Source organism: Pungitius pungitius, chromosome 2 (genome assembly GCF_949316345.1).
Source record: "Pungitius pungitius chromosome 2, fPunPun2.1, whole genome shotgun sequence".
In the NCBI taxonomy this organism is placed as follows: Eukaryota; Metazoa; Chordata; class Actinopteri; order Perciformes; family Gasterosteidae; genus Pungitius; species Pungitius pungitius.
The window spans coordinates 2,338,737-2,365,058 of NC_084901.1; the positions used below are offsets into that span (position 1 = coordinate 2,338,737).

General features: G+C 47.7%; 2 protein-coding genes across 3 annotated transcripts; both read right to left on the reverse strand.

The window, feature by feature from the left end:
- Positions 1–1,983: 1,983 nt before the first annotated feature.
- On the reverse strand, positions 1,984–15,246 carry igf1 (insulin-like growth factor 1). The gene is made up of 5 exons (XM_037460592.2): positions 14,416–15,246; positions 13,094–13,253; positions 6,483–6,736; positions 6,290–6,325; positions 1,984–5,455 (listed from the first exon to the last, which is right to left on the reverse strand). Exons 1-5 carry the CDS (start codon positions 14,461–14,463, stop codon positions 5,396–5,398), a joined length of 558 nt encoding a protein of 185 aa, XP_037316489.1. The 5' UTR covers positions 14,464–15,246; the 3' UTR covers positions 1,984–5,395.
- Positions 15,247–19,540: 4,294 nt separating this feature from the next.
- On the reverse strand, positions 19,541–25,382 carry LOC119210111 (zinc finger protein 11-like). 2 transcript variants are annotated; one of them, XM_037459765.2, is made up of 7 exons: positions 24,101–24,274; positions 23,663–23,865; positions 23,455–23,556; positions 23,261–23,356; positions 23,045–23,155; positions 22,618–22,741; positions 19,541–22,415 (listed from the first exon to the last, which is right to left on the reverse strand). In XM_037459765.2, the coding sequence occupies exons 1-7, from the start codon at positions 24,114–24,116 to the stop codon at positions 19,831–19,833; spliced, it is 3,237 nt and encodes a 1,078-aa protein (XP_037315662.2). In that variant the 5' UTR covers positions 24,117–24,274; the 3' UTR covers positions 19,541–19,830. The 2 variants fall into 2 exon arrangements, with proteins under 2 accessions (XP_037315662.2, XP_037315660.2); XM_037459763.2 differs by lacking the exon at positions 24,101–24,274 and adding an exon at positions 24,970–25,382 and having other exon boundaries at positions 19,543–22,415.
- Between the last annotated feature and the right edge of the window lie 940 nt (positions 25,383–26,322).

Genomic DNA, 26,322 nt, shown 5'->3' on the forward strand with positions numbered 1-26,322 from the left:
TCTACGCGGCCGTAATTGCGTCCGGATCGTTTTTCGGCCTCGTGCGTGGTTTACATCTTGCACTTGAGGAAGCTGCAGAGTAGTTTTTTCATCGACCTGTCAGTTGCAGTATTTGCATTACTCCGTCACCGGCGTTGTGCACGAAATTTGCCCTCCTGGCGGGGGGCAACACATTATTACAATCTTAAATCACCAGGTTGCATTTCATCACCGACTCTAGTAGGAGGAGAAAAGGATGTGTTGAGTCTTTTTGTTGTTGTTGTTGTTGTTGTTGCCGCCCAGAGAACAGACCGCGGTTTCCTGGAACAATGCAGTTGATGAGAGTTTCTCCAAGGAAAATACTGCTCTGACATCACGGGTTCTTAAAGCACACAGCTGAGCCAACGCTCTCCTGCTATAAACAAGCCTCAGTGAATTTCCACTGTTGACTGAAACTAAGAAAGAGGGAGAATCTCCTCAGGTGGCACCTTTTTTTCACATTCCTTCCTGTAGTGGGAAGCTTGTGGTGGTCCACTTGTTGTACGCTCTTGTCTATATTTCGTCTTACATCCGACCTGGGCTTTAAGACAACAACAACAACAAGTGACGCTACTTGTACATTTTTAAAATGAATGATCAACTCCTTGCCAGCCAAGACTGGATGCTGGCCTTCAGATATGTGAATTTTCATGGGATTAGTGAAAATGAATTCTGAGTTGACAACAGCAGGAGCAAAAGTTAAACCCGTCTGAGTGAAATCCTGTGTGTCCAACTGGGGGGGGAGGGGCGGTTGAACACCGATGAAGCCTCCACAACCACTTTTCCTGTTCAACCGGTAGAATAAGTAGTAAAAATTGGTATGTGTCGTAAAAAAAGAAAACAAACCACAAGGTCATTGAAAAGACAATTGTGTGCTTAAGATGAGGAGTTGAAGAGTGAGAAGAGATTGTGTTTCAGGGCTCAGCCCGTGTCCTCAGATGCACTCGACTGTGAGCGCACGCAGATCAATGGGAGATGCAGTGTGTTCTTTCCACAACCACCCTGGTTCTCGGGGTTGTTCAAACATCCCTGTGTTGCACTCGGTGTAATACAAAGTTAGCACATGTGAGAGGATAAACAGAGCATTTTTAAGCAATCCTGACTTTTGTGTGTTTAGAATAATTGCAGAGGCATGACACTGAACATCAGTATTCACTTTGATAATTGGCTCATTTGTGATGGCTCGGTTACCTGCCACCGCCCGGGGGGCTTCTCCGGATGCGCATTTATTTGAACTCTAAATCCTGCAAGCTTGCAGCCAGCAACTGGGCCATTAGGGTAAAATAATTGATTGTGTATTAGTCACAGAGACGGATGAAATAACATCCAGGGTGGCCGCGACCTCCCCGACCTCCTCCCCAGCTGCTCGCGTTTTTATCTCCGCCGTCTGCTGCGAGCCGGCCAGAAAGCCGATACGCCGGCGTTTGATTGTTTGTCCCGCGCACACATCCGTGCGAGAATGAAAAAAAAAAAAGTGCTGACAGGGCTCAGGCTGTCAGTGTGAGCATCCTCCAAAGAGCTGAACGTGCAGCTCCTCTGGCCTCGGGGAGCACCACGCCCCGCCGCATTTGCTTTGGCGGACCCCGCCACCCCTGAGGAAGTATCACGGTGCTCTGCAGTTACGAGCTGTTTGAGCTCCTCATAAAAGAGGTTTACCAGCCTGATTTTTTTTTGTCTTTGTGGGATGATGCTGCCCCAGAGGTTTTTACTTGTGTTTGAATTCAGGAAGTATTTTACCCATAAAAATGTTTTGTTGCTGCCGTGTTGCCAAAATCACCACAGGTGTTCTAAATTCAAGATGTAGCAAACATCTCAGGGATGATGAAGCGAAACACGAGGCACCTGAGGTCATGTGTCTGAATATCAATGTGATTTATATCTATACATCTATTTTCAATTAATTAGCAAAGAATATATTGTGTGCATGCTGCATGATATAAAAGAACAACTCTAGAGACATGTATGTGATGTTGACAAGTGGTTTATTCAGCAGGAATGGTGAACAATTTGTCAGTATTTATTTTCTACAGAAGGCAATCAAGCACCATAAATAACAGCGCTGTAATCAAACAGTTTGTTGGACGGTGAGCTTTTTTTGGGGGAGAAAAGGGGGAGGCTTTGTTTTTAAGGAAAAGTCTTTGGTTTGTTCTGTTATCTGTTCCACAACTAACTTCTTTTTCATTTCAACCGCCAGGTCGGCTGATTATACAATTTGTTGACACTGATGAATCCTCTTACAAAAAACACATTTTTTAATTTCAATTCTGTTAAAGTAGGTTTGAATTTGAAGGACCAAACTCCTGGCTCATTCTCAAGGTTAGACTATGTAAAGTAAACAGCTCCTCCGCCAACAAAGCAAAACATTGAATTGATTAGCAACAAAACGCAGCCATTCTCCCACCAGTAGCTTCCGCTAACGTAACGTTAGCAAAACCACTGTCGCGAACGTAACGTTAGCAAAACCACTGTCGCGAACGTAACGTTAGCAAAACCACTGTCGCGAACGTAACGTTAGCAAAACCACTGTCGCACATTTTCCGCAACTCCACTTGACTATTAAGCAACGCTGTGTTTTTAATGAAATGTCTTTCAGCTGTTTCCGAGTAGGGGTTGGATATAATTTAAAACATTATATATTTTTGTAAATGTGGTAATTGCCAATGACGTTCATGACTGCAAAGGTCAAAATCAAAAGCCGATCAACTTGGAGATTGTGAAAGCCGTTATTACAAGCATTCCACACAGCTGGAAACTACAGACGACGCCGGGCAAATGCCTGAATAAAACGCACAAAATCAAATCCTTTGATTGCCGGTCCCACCGTGTTCTTTTATTTTTTGTACAATTCTCAAATACCCTAATAAAATTTAAACAAATTATAACAAAATGTGAACATCTGTTTCGTTTTTATTGTGTGTTAATGTCTTATTAATCAAAATTCAAAAGTTATAAATATATTTTTCATGGGCCCACCCACAAGCCGTCGCCACAATCTGAACCCACGTGTTAGCCGGTGTCTTCACATTAAAACACCCAGCAGGAAGTAGTTCCTTAATCTAGAAGATGTGCGATATTAACCAGCGTTGATGTCACGCACTCTTTAATGTCGTTATTGAAAATTTAATAGAAACAATGGGTATTGGTAAAAAAAAGAAAATAATGGTGTCTGACGTAAGAGATTCTTGGGAAATGAACGCAAATTCAATATTTTATTTTCTTGTAATTACCACTTGTGGCTACAGTTATGTGGTCTCGCGTGTTTTTAATGACCGATAATGACCGCCTTGGCTTCCAGCTGTGTGCCTGTACACACACAGACACACACAGGACAGACGAAAGCAAACCATGACTTTTTAACAATCTCAATACAATTGGAAGAATCACAGTTCACAGTACTTTCGTCAAGTTATTTGGCAGAAGGGATGCATATTGACGAAATGATTCAAAAACAGTAGAAAAAAAATAGCGTTTTTGCCTTCTTGGAACCACGACATGGTATTATCTTCTCTTTTTCTTTAAATCTCCATGCATTCACGGATTTCACACAAGATACATTTACTCGCTTACAAATAAAAACACTATTGAAATGGTGGCCACAAGGCTGTGCAAAAGGGAAGACCTCCAATGTAAGCCCTGCCATCTGTGTATTTCAGCCATCTCTTGCAAGTAACAAACCACAAAATAGCACCATTATACAGTGGATAGGAATCTTAATACAGTTTTGTTATATGGAACCATCATGTACAATGAATGATAGTAATAGGTTAACATAAAGGGGAGTACTGTTTGATTATACACGGGCTGGGGGAGGCAGAAGCAGAGATGAGATGCCTCGGGTGGTTTGTGCGATAAAATGACTGTAAATGCGTACGGAGGCTTGAACAAACAGCCGTGACAGTCGGTCGTCATGCAAGGACTTCTCAGAACTGTTGTTTTTATGAATCGTGTTTGTGTGTGCTCGCCCTTTGCTCACGGTTACACAACTGGCATTTACACTAGGGGTGCTTTGAATGCGTGTTTGGGTTCTGTTATACGTGCGACCTAGCTCATATCTCCAGGAAGTAATTGTTATTTACCAAGTCTGTCAAAAATCTCCGTGGCTCTCCGGTGGACTTTGCGACAGATGCTGAGGAGTATTGTTTGACTGGCGCCATGCTGGCGCACAATGGAGACCAAGCAGCCACCAAAAGCCATAGCTTTCGAATATCAATCAATCGCAAGCTATATTTCCCATATACATGGCAATTGAACCTTCTTTTGCGTCTAACTAAAAGGAACATAGTGTTCTTTGAGACCAAGAAAAATATTTGACTCTTTGTAGAGCGCTTGTTGACTAAACTTTCATGACATGAGCTCGACCTTGAACACAGGCTCATATGTTGATCACCATTAACTGGATTGTTCACAAATCGGTTTTGGCCACGGTTTTGGCTCTGATTGTTGCTGGTTGACTTATTCCACCAGTTTATGCCGAATGCACTTTGAGTCTACTGGATGATCCATTTTTGACTTTTCCAAAAAGGACCATGAACTGACGGGTGAGAATCTTAATTCAGTTGAACTTTGGGTCAATTCTCTTCTCTGGTTTTAAACTTCCCACTTTCCTGAGTATCCTCTCCGATGGTGCTTGATCTGTTGTTGTAGAAGTGTTTGGATCGTGGACTCAGACCCCAGCTTCTAAATGCTTTCTGAGGTTTAAGAGGGGTTTGGATTGGACTCAAAACTTCATGGGGCTCCACTTTGGGAGTCAAGCTCAAGGTAAAATCACTAAAACAATGTTTGAACTCTGATGAAGAGCAACCCGGTCTTTGCCCTTGAAAGCAAACCTGGTTTTACTTATTAAAAGTATCCTGGCCAATGCACGGTGAATAAAGACAACCTGGGGTAATAACTGTAATCGGGGACCGCTGGCATGGTATCCTGTCTTACTAAAGGAGTGAATGAATCCACTCTCGCAGAGTAAACATATTTACCCCCTGCAATAGTTCAGGGTACACGACACTCATTCTTAAACACAGCCCGCAGCTCTTTGATTGGCTGAAGTCCCGATGGGTTTCCCACCTTTGCTGGAGCTGCAGCTCACACACGGAGGTAAGCGCTTGTTCGTGTCTCAGCAGCTAAACTAGTCTGTTACCTTGCATTTAGAAAGAATTCCTCCCGATATGGAATGGTGCAGTGTATAAAATAATCACAAGATCCCTCATCAAACCCTTAAACACCACTTAGCTCTCAGGTTTCAATCATTTTGAAGAACCTTTAGAAGATGTGTTAGCATCCTCTGTTTTCTTTTACAGTGAACCATTCCACAGGGGTACCAGGTAAGGCCAATTCCTTCTCTCTTCCCAAGTTGCTGGGCATTTGTCCATTCGCGCCTTCCCTACATTCGGTAATTTCTGCCCCCTGCGTTGCCTCGACTTGAGTTTTTTTGATGCACCTCCTGCAATGAAAGACAGACACATTTTAGCAATACAGCCGAGACACAGGATGCTACAGGATAAAGTGAGCAAGCTTTGGTGAAGGTCTGGATGAAGAAAACAGTTAAAATAGTTGTTTGCCTAATTTAAGTATCACTTTTCAGCAGGTACGCTTTTCGTCATGCAGCGCAAGTTAGCTGCAGCGCAGCGGTTTGACTAAAAGAGACAAACGAGAGGAGGATTCCTAAAGCTGCAGTAGTTCAAAGAGTTGAGTGGTGGAGAAGCCACTGCACACGGAGATGTGCCGAATACGATAGGAGCTCCGGATGTGTCTGTTACGGTGAGATGCCAGAATTTCAGCACATAACGTACAGTAGCAGAGTGGAGATTCTGCTTCTGAGTGCTACCGGGTCTACCACAAAAAACACTTAGTTCTTTCTCTTGCTAATGGTTTTCTTTTTTGAGAGAAGGCTAAAAAGCACACAGTCAAAGTTTAGTCAAAGTTGGCAACCCCAAGTTGAAACAGAGTTTGCATCACAACCTCAATCCTTTTTTCATTGGCCCAGAGATTAAGACTTTGGGGAAAAGATGTGCCACAGGACCCTGTACCTATTGTGGGATTGCAGAGCACAAGTTGGCCAGCACACTCACACTGAGGCCAATTTAGCCCCTGCCATGTCTCTTTGGTGAGCCCAGCCACGCCCATGATCTGATTTCAATTAAGCACTTGAATTTTGATAATAAAGGTTGCTCTTTTTTTTGAAAACTCTGGAGAATGTCAGAGTAGGGAGGTTTAAATGACCAGAGGAGTGAAAAATTAGCAATAAAATGAAATGAAGAGGTACTGGCATGCATACCTTGAAAGATGAATGACTATGTCCAGGTAATGGTCTCTGTGGGAAGAAAATGAAAGAAAACTAATGTCAACATTTTCTCAGGATAGTGTATGCTCTGATAGAAGCTACCAAAACATCAATCCTTTTCTCGTCATTCTTACACATTTCCTGATCAGTAAAACTTGAGAGTGTATCTGTTTGGTGCTGTGCTCACCTTCTTGTTTTTTGTCTTGTCTGGCTGCTGTGCTGTCCTACGCTCTGTGCTCCTGTCCACTTTGTGCCCTGCGGTACTAACCTTGGGTGCTCTCGGCATGTCTGTGTGGCGCTGCGCACGCACAAAGCGGGTAGGTTTGCCGGTCTTTGGGGGGGCACAGTACATCTCAAGGCGCCGCAGCTCGCAGCTTTGGAAGCAGCACTCGTCCACGATGCCGCGTGACCGCCGTGCATTGGGGCCATAGCCTGGTTTACCTGTTTAAAAAGGTGAGTGGTGAGTAGATAGTGGCCAAACAGAGTGGACCTAGAACTTCTGCCCCCCCCCCCCCCCTCTACTAGGAATAAACCAAAAATAATGCTGTTGCAGAAAGAGGGTGGAGCAAAAGGCCTTTGGAACAATGAGAATTTGGGGCCGCAGTCACCCAAACGTTGAGCATATCCCACTCAGCCATTTTTGCATTTTTGTATCTTTAACCTGGAGGCTTGTCCGGCAGCCTGCCCTCTGGGCCTCGATCGCCCCCCCCCCCCCAGAACCAGCTGTGCAAGCTTCTAGGCTCCAGGCTCATTTTGACAAAAGCCACGAGAACATAGACGCTCAAGACGTTGGCACCATTGCACCCGAGTGACGATCGTGACTACAATGCCCTTTTCAACTCCCTTGCTCCCCCCAAGACCCTCCGTCTCTCGGTGGCCTTTTTGACAAATGCAGACCCGCTGTTAGCAGTTCCCTGCTCACCTTGAGCAAAATAGCATAGATGGGCTTTTCCCTGTTGCCGAATGAAATAATAATAATTTAATATGGCATTTACAAGGAGGAAATACCTTTCCCTCTCTGAGTTAATAGTTCTTGGTTCGTAAGCCTGCCATTGCTGACAAAGTGCATTAACTCCTGCTCTCGGCCTGCTTTGTCTTGACAATGCTGTTCTGGACGGAGAGCCGCTTTTACTCAAATAGCACCTTTCTCCTTGGACGCAAAGCAGATCGGAGGATGATGGAGGTGTGAATAAGAGGCAGGAAAAAGGAAGAGACTTTCATGTTGCACATCAGGTAAGAATGATCCTAAAAATGAACTGTGCACCTGCATAATTTAGACAGCATAAGAACCAGATCTCAAAGCGCCAAAATAGACATGACAGAATTCTTGGCATTTGCATTTATTAGTTTAGTTTCAGCTACATCTCCCATATCCAGGTATTCTACGTAATAATTCTTGCTTTTCTGTCATCTGAACAAACCCACTGCAGTGAGTATGATCAGTGAAATCAACACTTGGCTGCTACACAAACACCTGATATCATGTAGAAAGAGAAATATGGCATTCGGCCCTGGTTGGCGATTATATAATGGCTGCTGAAAGCCAAAAGCGAGGCTGGGCCTTGCTGCCTGGCCTGTTTTTTTCAATCCCTCCCAATAAAGCCTTACAAATTAACATCCGCTATTATTCTGGAAATAGCTTGCAACCCTGCTGCACAAACAGCTGGCAGGGAGAAGGAAATCAGCTGGCACCGGTTGTAACATGTAGGATAATCAGCTCGGGCAGGTTTTTGAAAAACATGCGTATAATAATCAGGTCTAAAAGCTTTGGAAGGTTTTAAATGCTTCAATTCCACATATAGCTGCTGTAATCCCTCATAAAAAGTTGTTTATTGTGAGCGTCGTTAAACAAATAACGGTAAACAACCATTCCGGCCAGCGCTTCCCGCCCGGCGGCCACGTGGCCACGGGGAGGTGAGCGAAAGTTTCGGGTCAGATCAGAAAAGCCTGTGTCAGCGTTTCCGTCGCCATGACGAGACAGAGTGCAGTTATGTCTCGATGATTGTTGTCGGTTTGTAATTCACAGCGATACGAAAGGTGATACGCCACGTCTTTATGGTGAAACGTTGGTGGGTATTCAAAGACGTATCGATGAGGCTCAAAACCGGTCAGTAAAATACGCCCAAAAACAACAAGGTCATATTCTACTGAGGCAATTCTCGGCCAATCGGTTGATCCGAGCTGACTTATTGCCTCCGGGCGCCGGGCACGGAACTTCAGACCTATCTTTCAACAGCTTAATACTTCAAAGAATTTTCCTTTGTAGGACCTGTAGGACCCGTCCTAACAGAAAACGATGCGGTGGCACCGACAACCTGTCAAAATAAGAGTCGGCGATAGTGTTTCATCTGATGCCCCCTAGCATCAGTTCGCATAGCGTTGATTCCTCAAAGGAGCGGCCTTGATGGCTGGATTCCTCCTAATCCAGAGTGGCATTGCAGTTTTACCACTTGGTAATGGTCAAAAAACGAAGTGGATTCTTGGAGCCTGCTCTTCCAGCCAAGTGTCAAGCAGTTTACGGCTGGGCAGCGCCTGTAAGAACTGCTCAAGTCCTGGAAACTACCTCTTTATCGCCGGTACCACAAAGAGTTTATGGCAGGAGAGAGGTGTTCCTCGCTTTACTGCGCAGCTGGAATCTCATCCAAAGACACTCAACAAGATTTAAGTTTCGCAGCACTAGTCTCAATGTAGACCTAAATACCTCCAAACGATGGCATTCTTTGAGGCGGATTTGGAAACCAGTGCAATCCGAAATGCTTCACATACCGCGGTGTTCCGCGGTGCATGGAACATGTAGTTTGGGGATTTATTGACAGGTGTGTCAGATCAAAAGCTCCAGCCAGTAAAGGAACCAACATCTAATCCTTCTGTTTCTGATGAACATAAAAGATCTGAGGTTTATTGAGTGCAGAATAAAACAGCATGCTCGGATTTTTTGTTGGACAATGGGTATCTATCATAAAATAGGTTAATCTTAACATGTTAGATACCTACTGTGGTTAAACAGCCTTGTCTGTGGTCTTCCCATGTGCAAAGACAAGTGATTAATAGCGCGCCGGATTCTTTGTCTTTTTTACAACTAGAAAAATAAAAATAAAGTAATTGTATGAGACTATGACGCGGGACCTAGATATCAACCTTCACGATGTCTGCAATAATGCGCTGCTTGTTGGGGTCCCACGTGGATTAACCTGATGGAGAGTCTCCAAAGATCCCGGTGTCTCAGGTTCGGCTGATGTACAGAACCAAACGCCTCGCCTGTCCTTTTCATGAGGTGCCTCTTTGTTCCGACCGGCAGTAGTTCGCAGAAGGGTCGGAGCGCTTTTGAGTTCAGGTCTTCATGGGAAAATGACACCTTCTCTCGGTGATGGAGAGGACACAGGAGGTCTTTCTTCAGATTCGCAGTGCCTCCCGCTGTGTTTCCAGGTCCGGTGTAAAGCTCGGGCGGGAGGGACGGGGGGGTGTTGTGATCATCCTGTAATCCACATAATCCCCTGCTGCTGAGGGACAAGACCTAGGTGTGTGTGTGTGTGTGTTTGTGTGTGTGTGCGCGTGCTTGCTTGTGACGTGCTGTTTGCACATTCTACCTCCCTGCAGCTCCAGTGGCTTTGAATAACATTGACAGGCACAAACACTAAAGAGGAAGTCTCATCAATGGCTGCTGAGAGCAATTTTCCTCTTTCCTTTCCAGTATACGAGAACAAACAACCTCAAATATATACACCACGTTTCACATTTGGCGGAACTTTGTGTAGCAAAAATTAGGTCCTGGTTTAGAAATGATGGATTGTTCCATCTCATAGTTTAGAAGAGTTTGCACATCATTCATTTCACATGAATCAACAGTAAGGTTATATCTATGCTCTCTCTAGAAAGTAAATGTGAATATTTTAGCAAGAACTGATAAAATATGAAGTGACTTAGGACTGGGAGCCACTTAGCATCATACTCTGGCCAAAAACCTCGTATAACCGATCTGATTCATGGAATGAACATCGCAGTGAAATCACCCCACTGTCCTGCCTGCTAAAGCATTACAAAGACTACTGGGGATTTCTAGGTCAGGCTAATAATTGGAAAAACTGACTACAGTGTAGGGGGGGGGGGGGGGGGTTCTGTTTTGTAGACGGCAGTCTAGTTCAATGCTAAAAAAAGATTTCCACTAACTAGTATTTAGCATATCTGTCAGGGTTGGAAACCTTCCGTCTTAGAATGCAAGTGTGCTGCTTCACCGGTGACATGTGTCTCGGGGGGGAAAAAAAGGGACGGAGTGTTGGTGAAATACACCTCTTTTTCAACGCAGGAAAATGTGGCATTGATAGATGGAAGCTGTGCAGTTCAGTGACTGCACAGCGTAAGGTGATGCGGGAAAGACAAACACATTCCCCGTACCACAAAAGGGTCTGTTCTTGTTTAAGAAGTCTATCCTGCAGGAGGATTCATGAGTTACATTGGCATCCATTCAAAACTTTCTCGTGAGATGAATACGGATGGTGGTGCTGGACTTCTGTAGCCTGCAAGAAACATTTACAAAGCTGTAGTAAAACTCTACGAGCAGCCAACGTTTTGTCGCATTCTCACACTGTCTAATATCTGCACGCCCTCAAACCGTGTCAAAATCTTCAACATTCCACTGGCCTTAAGCTGTAGCCACCTGGGGAACATTTTGCACTGAGATAAAAATTGTAAAGTTATTGAAATCACCACCTCAGAAGAAAATATGTGATCCGCGCGTCACACGCATGCTTAAATGCGATGCATCTTTTACCCCAAAGCGAGTCACCGATATTCCGCCGTCTCTCAGCCTAAATGAGGATAACATGGTCCTTTATGCGAGCGAAGTGCTGCTGTGGAGGGAATTCAGAGACCAAAAAGTCTTTACTGGCAGAAAACTGGCGATCGAGCGAGCTGTCACGACCACTTCACAGTGGTCAGCAGCATCTGGGCGAACAAGACTCGCAGCTTTGCAGCCGCTTGGGCGCTCTCCAAACAAAGTCTCTGGCCAACGGCGTGCAGCCGGGCCAGAGGCAGAGAGTGATGTTGCCTGGTCCCGAAAGGGCCGCATGAAAGGGTGGAGGAATGTGGCGGCAAGGTGCATGGCGACATGACCTCAAAAGACAGAACGTCCATATTGGATGATTGTGCAAAAAAAAAAAAACTTTGTACGGAGCTCAATGACATTTTGGAATGGTTCAGGCTGTTCAGCTGTTTCAGAGTATTTCTACAACACCTGTGCATGAAAACCGTAATAACGTAGGACATAGTTATGGTTAGAAAACTCTAGAGGAAGGTTGGGTGACTGGTGGGACTGGACACAAATTGGTCCCACACCGATTGACAGTCTCAAACCCTCACTACACGTTTATTTGAACGTTGGAATTGGATTTTAAAAAACGTTCACTGGACGTCATCCAGGGTTCCAGTTAAAATTGCCCGGACTCTTCGGGGCTGACATAATTCTTTAAATGACTGCAAAAATGTGCTGTTTGAAGGGCCGACTGAGGTGGTCCCACAGTGAAATGACGGGGATGTTCATCAGAGGATTAACCCGAGAAGCAGCCTTTCTATCAAAATGAGCAGCGGATGATACAGAGCATCAAATCCTAGGATTGACTGCAGCTTTCAGATGGAGATATAGACCCAATGGACGAACGGATTGGTACAGATATTTATGGTCACTCAATCACTTTCAGGTTGCTGATCAGATTTTGCTGCGCGGCCAAAATGGTCCCATTGCAAGATAGTCTAGTTTGTCTTTCAATGAGGTTATTCATAAAGGCCACCGGTGCACTATTCCACTGCTGTACTGAGGCTGGGATTCAAAGACGTGTCCCCCTTTGACCCCTGTAATCTTCCATCCGTCACCAAGTTCTCAAGGAGGTGTATCTACACACCACTCCAGGTTCAGGTCGGGGCAAGAGCAGTCAATTACTGCAAAAGACAACACTATAGATCCTGCCGATTTCCCACAGAAATATTATATCTTCTTTTTTTTCCTTAAATTGGCAGCTGACAAAGTCCACCACATTTGGAAACGCTTTCATAACTTTGGAACTGAAACCAAACCATTAAGACTGGTTTGCTTAGTCAGAACGGCACAGGAGTCCCCGGGACAGTAAATCAATGCACAGATCTTTTAATTATTTTGGGGGAGATGCGATGGCCCTCCGGGGTTTATAATAATTGGTTTATAGAGCTCTCTTGTGTTCAGACCTGACGGGAGGATCGGGATACATGTCCTGAGAAGCTCTGGCAGCCGGTGGAGCATTGCACCTAACCTCGGTAGCTCCGTATATCCTGTGCTGTTCTAGGCTGGGTTGTTCCCTTAGTGGAAAAAATCTGAGATTTAAATACTGGATTGTTAGTGGAGGGTTTTCTTTGGGTCGCTTGTTCTTCTCTGGTGGAAAAAAAAAGAAAGGAACTTCACTGCAAAGTTTCTACCCCTCTTTCTTTGAGATAGTGAGCCAATTTCCACTTAAAGCCCTTTGCCTATGGGCAAAAGTGTGATTTGCCACCGACAGATCATTAATTATCTGTATTCCATGTTTCATTTAGGTTTGCTTTTAAAATAAATCTTGGCCGTCAACGAGAATGGAACATTAAAACAAGTGGGCAGGGACGGACGTGAACATAAAAAGATGCGATGGATGGAGGAAGAAAGGGAACATTGATGCAGGGGGGATAAGTCAAGACGAGATGTCAAAACCGGCTGCTGTTTTATTTATGAGCTCGCTGGAGGTGGAGAGCCCTGGGACAGATACAGCCAACCTTTATGAATTAATAAAAAGATGCACTTACTGAAATAAAAGCCTCTCTCTCCACACACAAACTGCAGCGTGTCGACCAGCTCCGCCCCGCACAGGGTCTCTGGACCCGCCCCCGTCGCCGCCGGAGTCAGGCTGAGGACGCACAGCAGTAGTGAGAGGGTGTGGCCACAGGAGATGCAGCACATCGCACTCTGCAGCACCGGGAGGGGGGGGGAGAGAGAGAGGGGGGGGTGAGACTTTGGGTTTATTTCAGTCCCACGCATGTTACACTGCTGGCCGCTCGGTGCCTTGCTCAGTGACACGACAGTGGTGGCGACACTAAACGGTTCCCCCCAAAATAAACCCCCGAAGCCAGTGAGCAACCTGCCGGCGTCAGTTCTGCTCAAATAAAAGAGGCGGTTTTAAACGTGCCCGCGGCCTCGGATTGTAACTTTACAAGGATCCGGAGAGGAAAAATGTATTAAATCCAAACTTCCACTCGGTGCCAAACACACACGCACACACACGCGCGCGCACGCCTGTCCTCGTCATCTCTCAGCCCCTGCATGCCCTTAAGACAAATCCATGGTAATCAATTCAAATCGAAAATGTATATAATTGACCACCACTCGGTTGTGGTGCTTAAGCATCCCTCTTGTGCCTTAAAACGGCGATTCGGCGGATTACTGCGCACGCAACTAAACCAAAAGTGCTTCACGTGTAAAAAGAAAAGAAAAAAGAAGAAGAAGAAGCAGAGTAAGAGATGCAAGAAGCGCCAGGGATCTTTCCGATCCAAACTGTGAGATGGAAAACGGCTCCAGCCGAGGAAGCCGACTGGGCCAAACATACATGCAAAAAACGAATAAACGCGGGACATTATCCAGCCGCACGTGAAGCGTTTCGCGCTAAGGCTTCCCTCCCTTAGCTCCGGGGTAGATCATTTAGCCCTCATTGGTGCACACTCAGCAGTGTTGCTCGTTGAAAAGTTGCAGAGCTGCATTGAGACTTTCTGGAGAAAAAGAGCGCACAGACGCGCTGAGGACCGGAGCCCATTCATCCGCGAGGGGGGAAACTCATGCACGACTCATGTCAAGAAGAGAGAGAAAAACTAAACGAGGACAATCTCCCGTTATCTGTTGAAAAGAAATATGCATAAGTCATCAAAACATGCAAGGCACTTGCTCTTCAAATGCATTTTAAAAAAACCCCGATACAAGTCAGAATAAATCCACATTTGCGTCATGCGTTCAAACAGAGTAAAACCGTTAAACTGAAACAAGTGGAGTTCCAGTTTAAACCGAGGATGCTCTCTGTGCAAATAGTGAGCAAGTGAAGGTGATAATATATAGTGTCAAAGGAAAGCAGGTAAGTTACCTTGAAGACATCACATAAACGCCACTGAGAGGAAAGAGCGCTAGACATCCCCACGGGTCTCCGCGAGACAAAGCCCGGCGAAAAGGAACTTGTTTGAAGTCATTAAAAAACGGGGGAGAAAGAGGATGAGATGCGGGCAATGTCACATCTCAATATTCCGACTTTGTTCCATTGCGCAGGCTCGTTTTGGAGAAGTGAGATTTAGCGAACAGGAGTCGGATTTAGAGAGAAAATCCCTCACATTTATCTACATTACACAGACATTTTCAACAGGAAACAGCTGGGGCAGCATTTGCCTCCTACTCGTCCTAAGTTATTCATTAAGGATTTTGGGCACATATTCAAATAACGTCATTTCTCTTTTTTTTTTTTTCTTCTCAGAACGGGATTGAATTTTGATCTCTCTTAAGACTTGGTTAGTAGTTCAGATCAAGACAGAAAAAAGCGGTGCTGCCCATCCAGCGCGCGCGGTCGCGCGCGCGCACACACACACACACACACGCCCGCACGCACATGCACGCCCGCACACACTTTTTCTGTGTGCACTGAGAGCTCGTGGAGGAGAAGAAGCTGGAGGGTTTGATGTGGCTGCTGGTTGTTGTGCGTAATTTGGCACCGCGTAATTCAACAGCCCTTCTATCCAAAGTCTGATTCGATTAACGTTGAAATCAATCATTAAAAAACAGTTTCCCTCTAAGTCACCGCGGTGCTACTGACTTGAATACCTAATAAAAACGAAATAAAAAGCGAAATACATGTGATCTAAAGGGAAAGTGATAAAAATATGCTACTGTTTGGAGCACAGAAAAAGCAGGAAAAGCCATCTGACGTCATGTTCACTTCAAGCTTTGGGCTTTTATGCGGGATTTACTGCCTTTTTTGCACTTTGTCCTTATGTCCTGTAAGATGTCATTGCTCTGAAAATTGAGTCAATAGATGCAACTTTGTCTGCAAATAGGATCTGTTGACATATGATGCTGCTCTCATGGTCCGAGGGACCTTCAGCCCCCCCCCCCCCCCCTGGAAGCAACAGAAGGGATGCTAAAGTGAGGGACTGGCAAACACTTGGTGCTGTCCATGGTGCAAACCACGTGTCTCAAAGGAAGCCCCCCCCCCCCCCCCCCTGGTGTCCCTACCGTGCCACAGAAAAGCACTAATGCCGTCCCTGCATTTCAACACTGATCCAAGCACTCAACACGAGATCAGTGCTGTGGCCCAATCACAAAACAGGACACCAGCGGGTCTCCCGGCATGCAGTGCATCATCACAAGCGAGCTCGGATCCAAAAAGGGGGGGGGGGGGGGGGGGGGGGGTCGAGGCCCCCGAAGACACGCAACAGTTGGGCCCGCTGGCTTAAAGCGGGTCAGAACGCGAGCCCGAGGAAACGTCCTCACATGACACGGACTAAATCACGCCGAGGCCTAAGCTGCAGAGGCCACTGTGCAAACATAACTGCCTTTAAATGGGTGGTTTTCAGCAGGGTTGGGTTTGGGCTCCTTGAGGCGCCGCGTGATGAATGTGAGGGTTCACAAAGAAGAGGATTCATTTGGGGGGGGGGGGGGGTTTGTTTTTTTGTGATGAGAAATGCTGAAATGTTTGGTATAAGTGAGTGCAGACTAATGAATGACCAAGTGCTCTCTGTCATCGTCACGTTCATGAGCCTTAAAAAGTAAACATCGCCTGGTTTCAAAGACCCAACGCGTAAACATGGTTGTTGCCGTGTCACAATAAAAGCCCCCCAGCCCCCCCCCCCCCCCGTGCATCTACTAAAGCTGAAGCAATGCCGAAAGAGGAGTTTGATTACACCGCATTTTAAAGTATACTAAACTTAACTCTGACAAAAACTCAAACTGACTGGAGTCAGGCGTCTCCAACGTGGAATATGACCACGATGACTGACAATGACGATGATGATGATGATGATGGCGGCGCTGCTCCTCTGATTGGAGGGGCAAAGCTGCTTTGGGACCATGAGGATGACCTTGTCAGCTGGTCACTGAGGCCCCGTAAGCCTCTCGGTAGTGAAATGATCTCATCTTTCACAGACACACACACACACACACACACACTCACGCTGTTATCACCGTGGTCTGCAGTATTGATGAAGGGCTTGTGCTGCACATCTGCTGATGCAGTAGTCGGAGGAATGGGAAGGTGGAGGAAGGAGGGAGGGAGGGGGGGGGGGAAGGGGTGTCTGACCTTCCCTTGTTCGCCGTCTCTAATACCCAGTGCGCTGTGCTGTCTCGGCGCCAAGTTTCTCTCTCCCCCCCCCCCCCCCCCCCCCTCCCCTCCCTCTTCTGTGTCTCTCTTTTCTCTTGGGTTGCGAGACTCGTCTAAGGAGCCGTCGGCCCCAGTGAACTCATTGACCAGAGAAGGACTTGTTTTCACTGCCTTCTGGTGAATGGAAGGAGAACGCGTTCACTGCAGAAAATGCGCATGCTGATGGCACGGTGGCTGTGAAAAGTTACACATGTTCTTCTGAGGAAAGCGCCACCTGAGGAAAGGGCTGTGTGAATGTGCACACACACAAACACACACACACACACACACGGGTTCACTTAGGCGCACACACGCAAGCGCACGCACGCACGCACGCACGCACACACACTCCATTGGTGCAGAAATCCTCTTCCAGCTCAACGGGCTCTGTTTTATATTTCCTTTTTTTATCAATGGACAAAGAACTAAACAAAAGTAGGGGGGGGGGTTCATGCCAAATGATTGTCAGGGTAGTTTTTTTATGTGTGTGATACTTCACAAATGCTCCTTGGTTAAACAGAGTTCAGGGGGGGGGGGGGGGCAGATCTTGTTATCGTGTGTGCCATTCACTGTTCATATGGAAGAAATAAAAAGGTGCGTCACGGAGCAAAAGCAAGAAAAGGGGGCGCTTGTTATTGATATAGGCCATGTTTCCGTGGTAACCTGCAGGGGTTGCAGTGTTTTGGTAGAAAAAGGAAATTCCGTGGTGCCTGTTGACAATCAAAACCTGTTTTTTTTTTCTTCTTTTCTACAATGTCCTCTGGACAGTTGAACTGCCTGTGATTGCAGAACATGCCGGAAGCGCCCCAGCCCCCCCCCCCCCCCCCCCCGAGGAGCCCGTTCCACAGACGTCTCGGCGTCGGATTTCGCTGCATTCATCCGCATCTCCATTCAAACAGTGGCTCAGATGACCGCAGCGTGACATTAAAGACGTCGATTATAGTGAATAAAAGACGGGACAAACTCTTGTAACTAAAGCTGCTCACACCAAAGCAGCCGCGTTAGCGACTAGCTGGTGAGCAGGCGGCAGGTTGTAACTGAAGGGACGGAGGAATTCACCCGCTGGAGAGGGTGGAGACCAAAAACAGAGCTAAAAGGAGGCAGGCTTTACATTCACTTGATGTAGTCATAGTGTTGCTAATGTGAGCTCAGTAAATGCATATTTAGTCGTGTGACAGACTTAAGATGGGCTCTTCTGTTTGGGCCTCCCCATTCAACACAAAAGTTACTTTGACTGATTCTTTCACTCTAAGGAATGAAAAGTGAAAGTGTTAAAAGCAACAAAAGAGAAAAATGAGAGGAAACTGGATTTTGTCCAACGGGAATACAGTTTTCTTTTTGTTACGCATTACGACTTTCACACTTTCTCTGAATGAAAGTAGTCAAAGTGACTCGTTGGTTGAGGTTTCACATCATTTTGTCTACTTGTGACACCGGGGGGGGGGGGGGGGGGGGGATTTTCAAAGACTCGTTAGAGCGTGCGAGCAGTCAGTCTTTTCCAAATATCCAGGAATGTTCCACTGAGTCACGAACAACCACAGCAGACAAATACCTGAACAACAGCACGTATACAATAATCACAGCATATATTATATATTTATATATATATATATAAATATAAATATGGTGTCAGGGATAATGCACGGACGCATGCCGGGAAGCACGCCGTTTGCACCATTGACGTATCCAGTGTCTGTGTGCGTAGGGAAGGGGGGGGGGGGGGGGGGGGTTGTTAAGGGGCCACTGCTCCCTAGCTGTCTCCACCCGGCTGGGGAGTCAAAAGCGGTGCCCCCCCCCCCCCTCCGCCCTGCCCCTGGCACTGGGAGGGCTATGTCTAGGAAAGAGACCTCTGCCAGCCCTCAATTACTGGGGGGAATAATCCAGGACACACTGAAGCAATTACAGCTCCTATAAATCAATATGCTTCGGGTTAGAAAGTGATCTGCTCCCAACACTCCGCACAGGCTGTGATTTTTTTCTTCTTCTCTCTCTTCATTCTGAGAGGTGGGGGCAGTTTTCTGTGTAATCGGGCCGCTTCTAGCTGCCGCAGCTGTGACCTGTCACTCAAGCCGAGTCAACAAAGTCAGGTGACACGTACATCCAGGGGGTGGGGGGTGGGGTGGGGGGGGGGGATGGGGATCGATATTGACTCACTGGGAAATTGATGTTGCGTAAGCAACAAAGACCCCCTCCCTCCCCCTCCCTCCCATGCAGGTCACACCGAGGATGAGAGGTCTCTGTGCATAGTTCACTGGAGAGATGGATGCTGATGAAACACTGTTATTTATTCATAAGGAAGCTCTCACAGGGGGGGGGGGGGGGGGGTTACAATTGTGACAGCTGTCTCCTCCCCACGTAAAGCACAGCTGCTGAGCCCTGACACTCATAATCACTACTACACCGCCATCTTGTGGTGGCATTCCAGTAGTGCAACGACCAGATCCCTGTCTGTGGTCCAACAGGTGCAGCCGGCAGAGGGTGTTGTGACGTCATAGAAAATAAATAATTAGATGCGAATAATCACAAACTGAAACTGATGCAGCTGTTTGTATCATTACCTGCTGCCCACGTGGTGCAATTCTCCACAGGTGTTACCGATGATGTACATCGGGTACATGACGGTTGGGGCCGAGTGCAAAAGCAGGTGCGTTGAATTAAAATCCTCCGCCCACTTCCCCGTGTGACGTATGCTGGGACATGCAGTACTTCGAGGTCACACGCGTTCAATCCGCCATGTTCAACATGAATAAACTGAATGATGTTCACAGTAAATCAGCGTGCACATTTGGTGTTTGACCTGAATTCAAAGTAGTAGATTGAGGGAGAGAATCCAACCTCCTTTTAGCAGAAATATAATAACCAAAGATCTGTCAGAAAGCAATATGAGTTCAATTTTCATTGATCGATAAACACCTCGTGGAGTATTTTATAAACGGAAATAACTGGAGCAAGAATACATTCAAGGTTCATTTATTTGAAAAAGCCACATTAGCAAAATAATCAATTTGCGTTCATCAAAACAAAGCAAAATGCTTTAGAGAACGTGTGAAGCCTCGAGCCGGGAAACCAGGAACCACATTGATCCAAAACATGAACGGCAAATGACTCATTTGACGACGAACCAGATCAGAAAAAAAAAAAAAAAAAGGAGGCTCTCTACTGGAATTCTATGCGCACCTCGCCGGTGAACGACGGCTCCACTTTGACGTCGTGACACAGCGAGTGTTCCCACAGGGACTTCTTGTGCGGGAAGTCCAGCCCGCACTCCTCGCACGCGTAGCTCCGGGGCTTCCCGGCGTGCGTCCGCTTGTGCTTCTTCATGTGGTACGACAGGCGGAAGCCCTTGTCGCACACGTCGCACTTGAACGGCTTCTCGCCCGTGTGGATGCGCATGTGCGACTTCAGGTACCCCGACTGGATGAAGGCCTTGCCGCACTCCTCGCACTTGTACGGCCGCTCCCCGGTGTGGTAGCGGTTGTGCAGCCGCAGCTCGTTGGCGGTCAGGAAGGTCTTGCCGCACACCGTGCACTGGTGCGGCCGCTCGCCCGTGTGGATGAGCTCGTGGCGCTTCAGCGACGTCTCCTTCATGAACTGCTTGCCGCAGCTGCCGCACGGGTAGCGCACGCCGATGTGCACCTGCTCCACGTGGTTGGTCAGCTGCAGCTTGGTGCGGTACGCCGCGTCGCACTGCGCGCACGCCCACGGCCTCTCCTCCGAGTGCGTGCCCATGTGCACCGTGAGCTCCGAGGCCGAGCGGTAGCACTTGCCGCACTGCCAGCACAGGAAGGGCTTCTCCCCGGTGTGCTTCCGCTGGTGCACCGTCAGGCAGTTGGACGAGCGGAACTTCTCGGGGCACATGCTGCACACGTAGGGGAACTCGCCCTTGTGGATGCGCTGGTGGATGGCGAGGTAGGAGAGCTGCATGAAGGTCTTGTCGCACTGCGCGCAGGGGTACGGCCCGCTGAACTCGTGCTGCTTCTCGTAGTGCTCCCTCAGGCGCCGCAGCAGGGTGAAGGTCTTGTCGCACATGGTGCACTGCATGGGCCGGTGCATGAGCTTGTGCCTCTCGAAGGCGGCCTCGCTGGCGAGGATCTTGCCGCACTCCTTGCAGTAGAGCGCGTCGTGGATCCTCTGGTGCACCTTGAGCATCGTCACGCTCTTGAACTCCTTCCCGCAGTCGAGGCACTTCATGACTTCGCTCAGCTCCACCTTGCAGACGTTCTCCTGGTGCTCCTTCAGGGCGGACGGGTACTCAAAGTGCTTGCCGCAGTTGGAGCACCACACGGGGATCTTCAGGGGGTCGCCGTCGCCCTGGCTGGGCCCCACCCTCGGCTCCTTTTTCCAGGAGAAGCGGGTGACCTTCTTGTGGCAGATGGCGTAGATCTGGTGCCTCTTGAGGCCGTGCATGTGTTTGAAGCGCTTCTTGCAGTGGACGCAGTGGTAGGGCCGGTCCTCCGTGTGACACTGCACGTGCCTGTTCAGCGTCTTGACGCTGTCGAACGTCCGAGAGCAGACGGGGCAAACCTTCGGCGCTTTCCCCTCGAGCCGCTGGGCGGGCTGCGACGACGGGGACGCCTCGGCGGGCGCCTCCGGGCTGGAATCCTTCTTGTCGAGGAGGCCCGCGTCGGCCTCGGCCAGGATCTGCTCCACCGTCTTGCTCTGCTCCTCCCGGATGCCCTCGTGGCCGTGGATGATCTGGTGCTTCTTCAGCGTGTCCTTGTACTTGAATCCCTTCTCGCAGCTGACGCAGATGAAAGGACGCTCCTCCGTGTGAGAGCGCAGGTGCTTGGCGATGTCGGCCGTGCACGGGAGGATGCGGCTGCAGATGGGGCAGACTTTGCCCTCTGCCGCCGCCGCCTCGGGCTGCGGCGCCGGCAGCGGCGTCGTCGCAGTCTCTCTCTTCTTCGGCCTCTTCAGCTCCCGGCTCTTACAGATCTCCAGCTGGTGTCTCTTCAGGACGTAGGGGTTCTTAAATTTCTTCTCGCAGAAGCAGCAGTTGTAGGGCCGGTCCTCCGAGTGGGACCTCATGTGCCGCTCCATGTCCACCCGCCGGCCAAAGTACTTCCCGCACAGGGCGCAGTTCTTGTGCTCCGGCGCCTCAGAGGTGCCGGCGTCGTCCTCGTCGTCCTCGTCTTCCTCTTTGGCGCCGTAGCCGAGCTCGTCCTTCTCGTGCACGCGCATGTTGTGTCGGTTCATGTCGTAATGGTCCCGGAATCGCTTGTCGCAGTTGGCGCACTTGTACTTGAACTCCCGGTTGGCCGAGTGGGTTTCCTGGTGCCGCCGCATGGCCGCGGCCCGCAGGAAGATCTTGCTGCACACGGGACACGTTTTGTCGTTGGAGTATTTCTTTCTCTGCCTCTTGGCTGCGGCAGACTCCTTTTCCTTCAAAGCCTTTCTCTTCCCCTGCAGCCGCTTGCTTTGCTTCAGCGGCTGAAAGGCCGCCGGCTTCAGGGCGTCGCCGAGGTCCTCGCCGGCTGCTTCCTCCTCGTTGGGCTCGCTGTCTCTTTCTTCATCGTCGTCGTCATCGGGCTCCACTAAACCTGGCGGTGGCTCGATCTGCATGTAGTCCAGCACCGTCACGGTTTCGCCCTCCACCTGCACCGTCAGGCCGCCTTCCATCTGCTCCGACGGGGGCTGCAGCTGCATGTGGTCCGCATCAATCACAACCTTCTCCAGCTGGGGGAGGGACAGCGACGACAGGATGCAGTTCCCAAAAGAGGAAGGAATGGTTGGAGTTTCATCTGTGAGGGGGGGGGCGGAAGAAGGCCGTGATCTTTATGAGTGAAAATGAAATCAGACTCTGAATACTATAAATGAGCCTTATATCTGTGTGCACTCCAAATAAATAAACACATATATATATATATATATATATATATATATATATATAGAAGGATGAGGGGACACATGACTGAAGGTTTTAATCCCACACACACGACTCACCAGATAGATCCAGGTGTCCCAGTGTCGTCTGGTACAGCAGCACCGTTCTCAGGTGCTGTGGGTCGGGAACAGAGTGCACACACTCCTCCAGGGCGGACGGGACCGCACTGAGCATGGACGCCGTCTAGTGAAAAACGAAATTAAAAAACATTCAACGTGCAGTACTTCGAGAGTGAAATGCCATTAATTGGATAGACGAGATGAGATGAGCGTCACGGTTACAGGACAATAAGAACCAAGTTGATTAGACACTGACCTCCAGTAAAGCCAAGCAAATATTTATGGTGCGACAGGAGAGTAAAATAGTAATAAAAGTTCTCTGAATGAGCTGTTAGCAAGTACTGTTAGCGTACAGTACGCATGGATGCCCAGATAACCATCAGCAGAGCGTTGTGGAGTTCTAGGATTTCTAAGCAGATTCATGTACCTGCTGAATGTCCGGCACGGGAAGAAGCTTCTCCAGTCGGGAGAGAAAATCCAGCATTAGCACCTGCAGAGCGCTGTCGTAGTCAGGACCGAAGTCTGTGGGGAAAACATCCTGGAAGAAGAAAAACACTTTAACGCACAAAAAACGACAGAGTACCGTGTAAAAAGGCCTCTTCTGTCCATCTTCTGTTAAAATCCACACATAAGAAGCACAGACCTGGAAAAACTTCTCCTTCTCGTCGGCGTCTTTCAGCAGCAGTTTGATCTGATCCACGAAGTTGGATTCTGGAATGTTGACCTCTGCAAAACACGGCTGCAACCAAAGATGGAGAGAGGAAAAAAAAAAGATGACAACTTGACAGAAAACGCGACCACGCTGCTGACCTGCTTGCGGCGGGTGGAGGCGCTAACCTGCGCCGCCCAAGTGGACACCAGGGCCTTGATGTGCTCCAGGTGCATCTCGACAGCCTCTGCGTCTCCGATCTGCTCGGCCCGACACATTTCAAGGACCACCTGCAAAACAAAAGGGTGTCACCTCAGGGGGATCTTTTTTTCTGTTGTTGCAATGTGAATTTCGAGGGCAAACATTTTGACACCCATCACGTGGCCCTCGTCATACCCGCGCTCTGAGTCCCAGGAGGAGTTGAGCTTTCTGATCCGCGTTCAGAAGCTCGGGTACGATGTCTGAAACCGTGCTGACGAACTCCTCCACCATGCCGTAGTCCTGCACGCTGCCCCTCTGCACCACCTGCCACATGGCCGCCGACACCAGGCGCAGCGGAGGAATGAAGAGGCGGAGAGACGGCAGCAGCAGAAGGGCGTCTGGAAGTGGCATTTAAATAAATTTAAAAAAAACAGGAGTTAGAATGGCTCCATTAGTTTATCAAACACGACAATCGGGGCTTCTACGTAAGCGGTCTAAGATTTTGAATGGATTGCACCAATTGAATAAATCAATAGTATCGTTATATATTACATAGAATAGCATTAGATATAATTAAAAATCAGCAGACCAATCCATGATGAGAATAATTGTAAATGTGCACCAAGTACTTACAGCTGATTGTATACATGTCAGCTGGATTGAACTTACGAGCAGTAAAGTTACTATGCTATAACTCATGCTATAACTGCATGACTCCAGGCTTAATCAGTGCGTGGTAATTCAAATTGACACACATTTATCTGGTTATATCAACCATTTTTCCCACTATAAACTAAAATAAAGACTTAAACAATGATCAAACATAACTATTCCTGTTATCGGTACTTTAACTAACCCAAAGTGAACCACTTGAGGTATAACGTTCCCGTTTCCCCCCCTCCTCCAAACGAGCCTGGGGTGCCTTCACGGACTGGCGACTGTGTCGTAATTACGACTCACAGCACATGACCGTCACAGCTAACTTAACAGTTAAGTCGTAGATATGACCAAATGGGTCGAGACTAACTTTATTATGCGAGTGTAATTGTTCGGTAGTATACTAAAATGACATAGCTTTTATTTAGCGGACTTTTATTTGCACATTTTCCCGACTTCCAGACGGTTAGCTACGTTAGCTGTCTTGTGTGTGGCTATGTTTTTAGCCGCTAGCTAGCAGCCGTTGCTAGTTTAAAGTGGCGAATTAATGTTAACCTACGCCTAGAGTTAGTTGCCACTGCCTTTAAAGTTCAAGCATTTCACTCGACATCAAATTAACCCCAACGGATGAGCTAGTCAGCGAGCGAACAGCGAGCCAAGCAGACTTGAATAATTTTCCAGTTACTATCGTTACACGTCAGATGCTCACTGGCGCCGCAACGTAGCACAAAGCCACCGCCATCTCAGAGCGGGGTACGCCATGTTCAAAATCGGGCGCACACAATCCAAAAGTGAAGCCGGTAACTCGCGACAGGCGGCGTCTGTTTAAGCAACCATCGGCTTACCGTTTTCGGTGCAATACGGGCTCTCCATTTTAATGTCGGTAAATATACAATATAACGAGAAAAATTAACTCGGTGTTGTGGTGACTCGACGTCCGCCCGATCCCGCGGTGCAAGTTGGCGGAGAAGAAGGGCGGCTCGATATTCAGCTTGGAGTGCGCAGGCGTAGGTTGGTCACCAACAAACGTCCCCCCTCCCTCGGTTTCACTCAGCGGCCGCGGTTTTTTTTACGGGGTGGTGTCAGCTGGTGTGCGATCTGCTAACGCATCCGTGACGTCCACCTGAGTCGCGAGAGGGACCCCGCGGACTACTTTGACCAACTTCGCGGTCGCATGAAGTGCGAAACATGGTAATTTTCTTCTTCGTCGTCGGAGTCTCGGCCTGAGATGAAGAGGCGTTGGTCGTTGCTGCCCCTAGTGGCCATTTGAGGGAACGAGCACAAACATTTATTCGTGAAAGCAAAGTACAGCAAAGGCTTCCTCTTTCAAAGGGTCCAGTGGGTAATTTCACTCTTTGATCGCCTCGACAAGTGATTGAAGATTTGGAATTAGTATTAATTGCGTCATTTATTTTGATGAAAAGGTTGATGAACCCAATATCTGGAACTAGTGATTATTGTGGTAGACTAGTAATACTGGATTAATACATTATTTGCAATAAAAACAATTAAAAACAGCAAATATTCAGAACTGTGGTGCTGGAGTAAGTGATTTATATGTTTTTGTGTAAACAATTATTTGTATTTGTTGTCAATATTCATGCAGGCAAAAGGCCTCCACTTCCTCCAAAGGTCACCTAGAAAGGTCCCACTAGACATAGTTAACCACTCAATCTGTGCTACTATATAATACTCTCATGCTCTTACAGCCTTCATTCCAGGACACTATTAAGTACCTCAAAAGTTCATTTTAGTTTAAAGAAAACAAGCATTAGAATGAATTAAAAAATAGGAATCGTTGCCAAATTCTTCTCCAAGGGTTTTAAGACCTCGTATTTCTTCATCAGTCCGACTGCAGGCGGACCTCCGGCTCTGTGAAGGGAACCGTGGGGACTTTTAGTGCCTTGGGTCGTTTGCTCTGTAGATAAAAGGATGTAAAAGCATCAATAAAACACCCGGCTGCTGGGCTGAGGCCACACACTTGTCACATTTCCCTCCAGAGCGTTCGGCAGTGTCCTTGTGGAAGAATAAAGTCATTCCCAACTACTTTGTTTGCTTCCGTTGGATATTTGGTGCCCAGTTTTTTTTAAATAAATAAAGCCAAAAAAGTAACTTTTTTTAAACTCTGGTGTTTATTAGCTGTCCACAAAAGCATGTCAAGAGAAACTGTAGCACGAGTGTAACATTGCTCTTCGTTG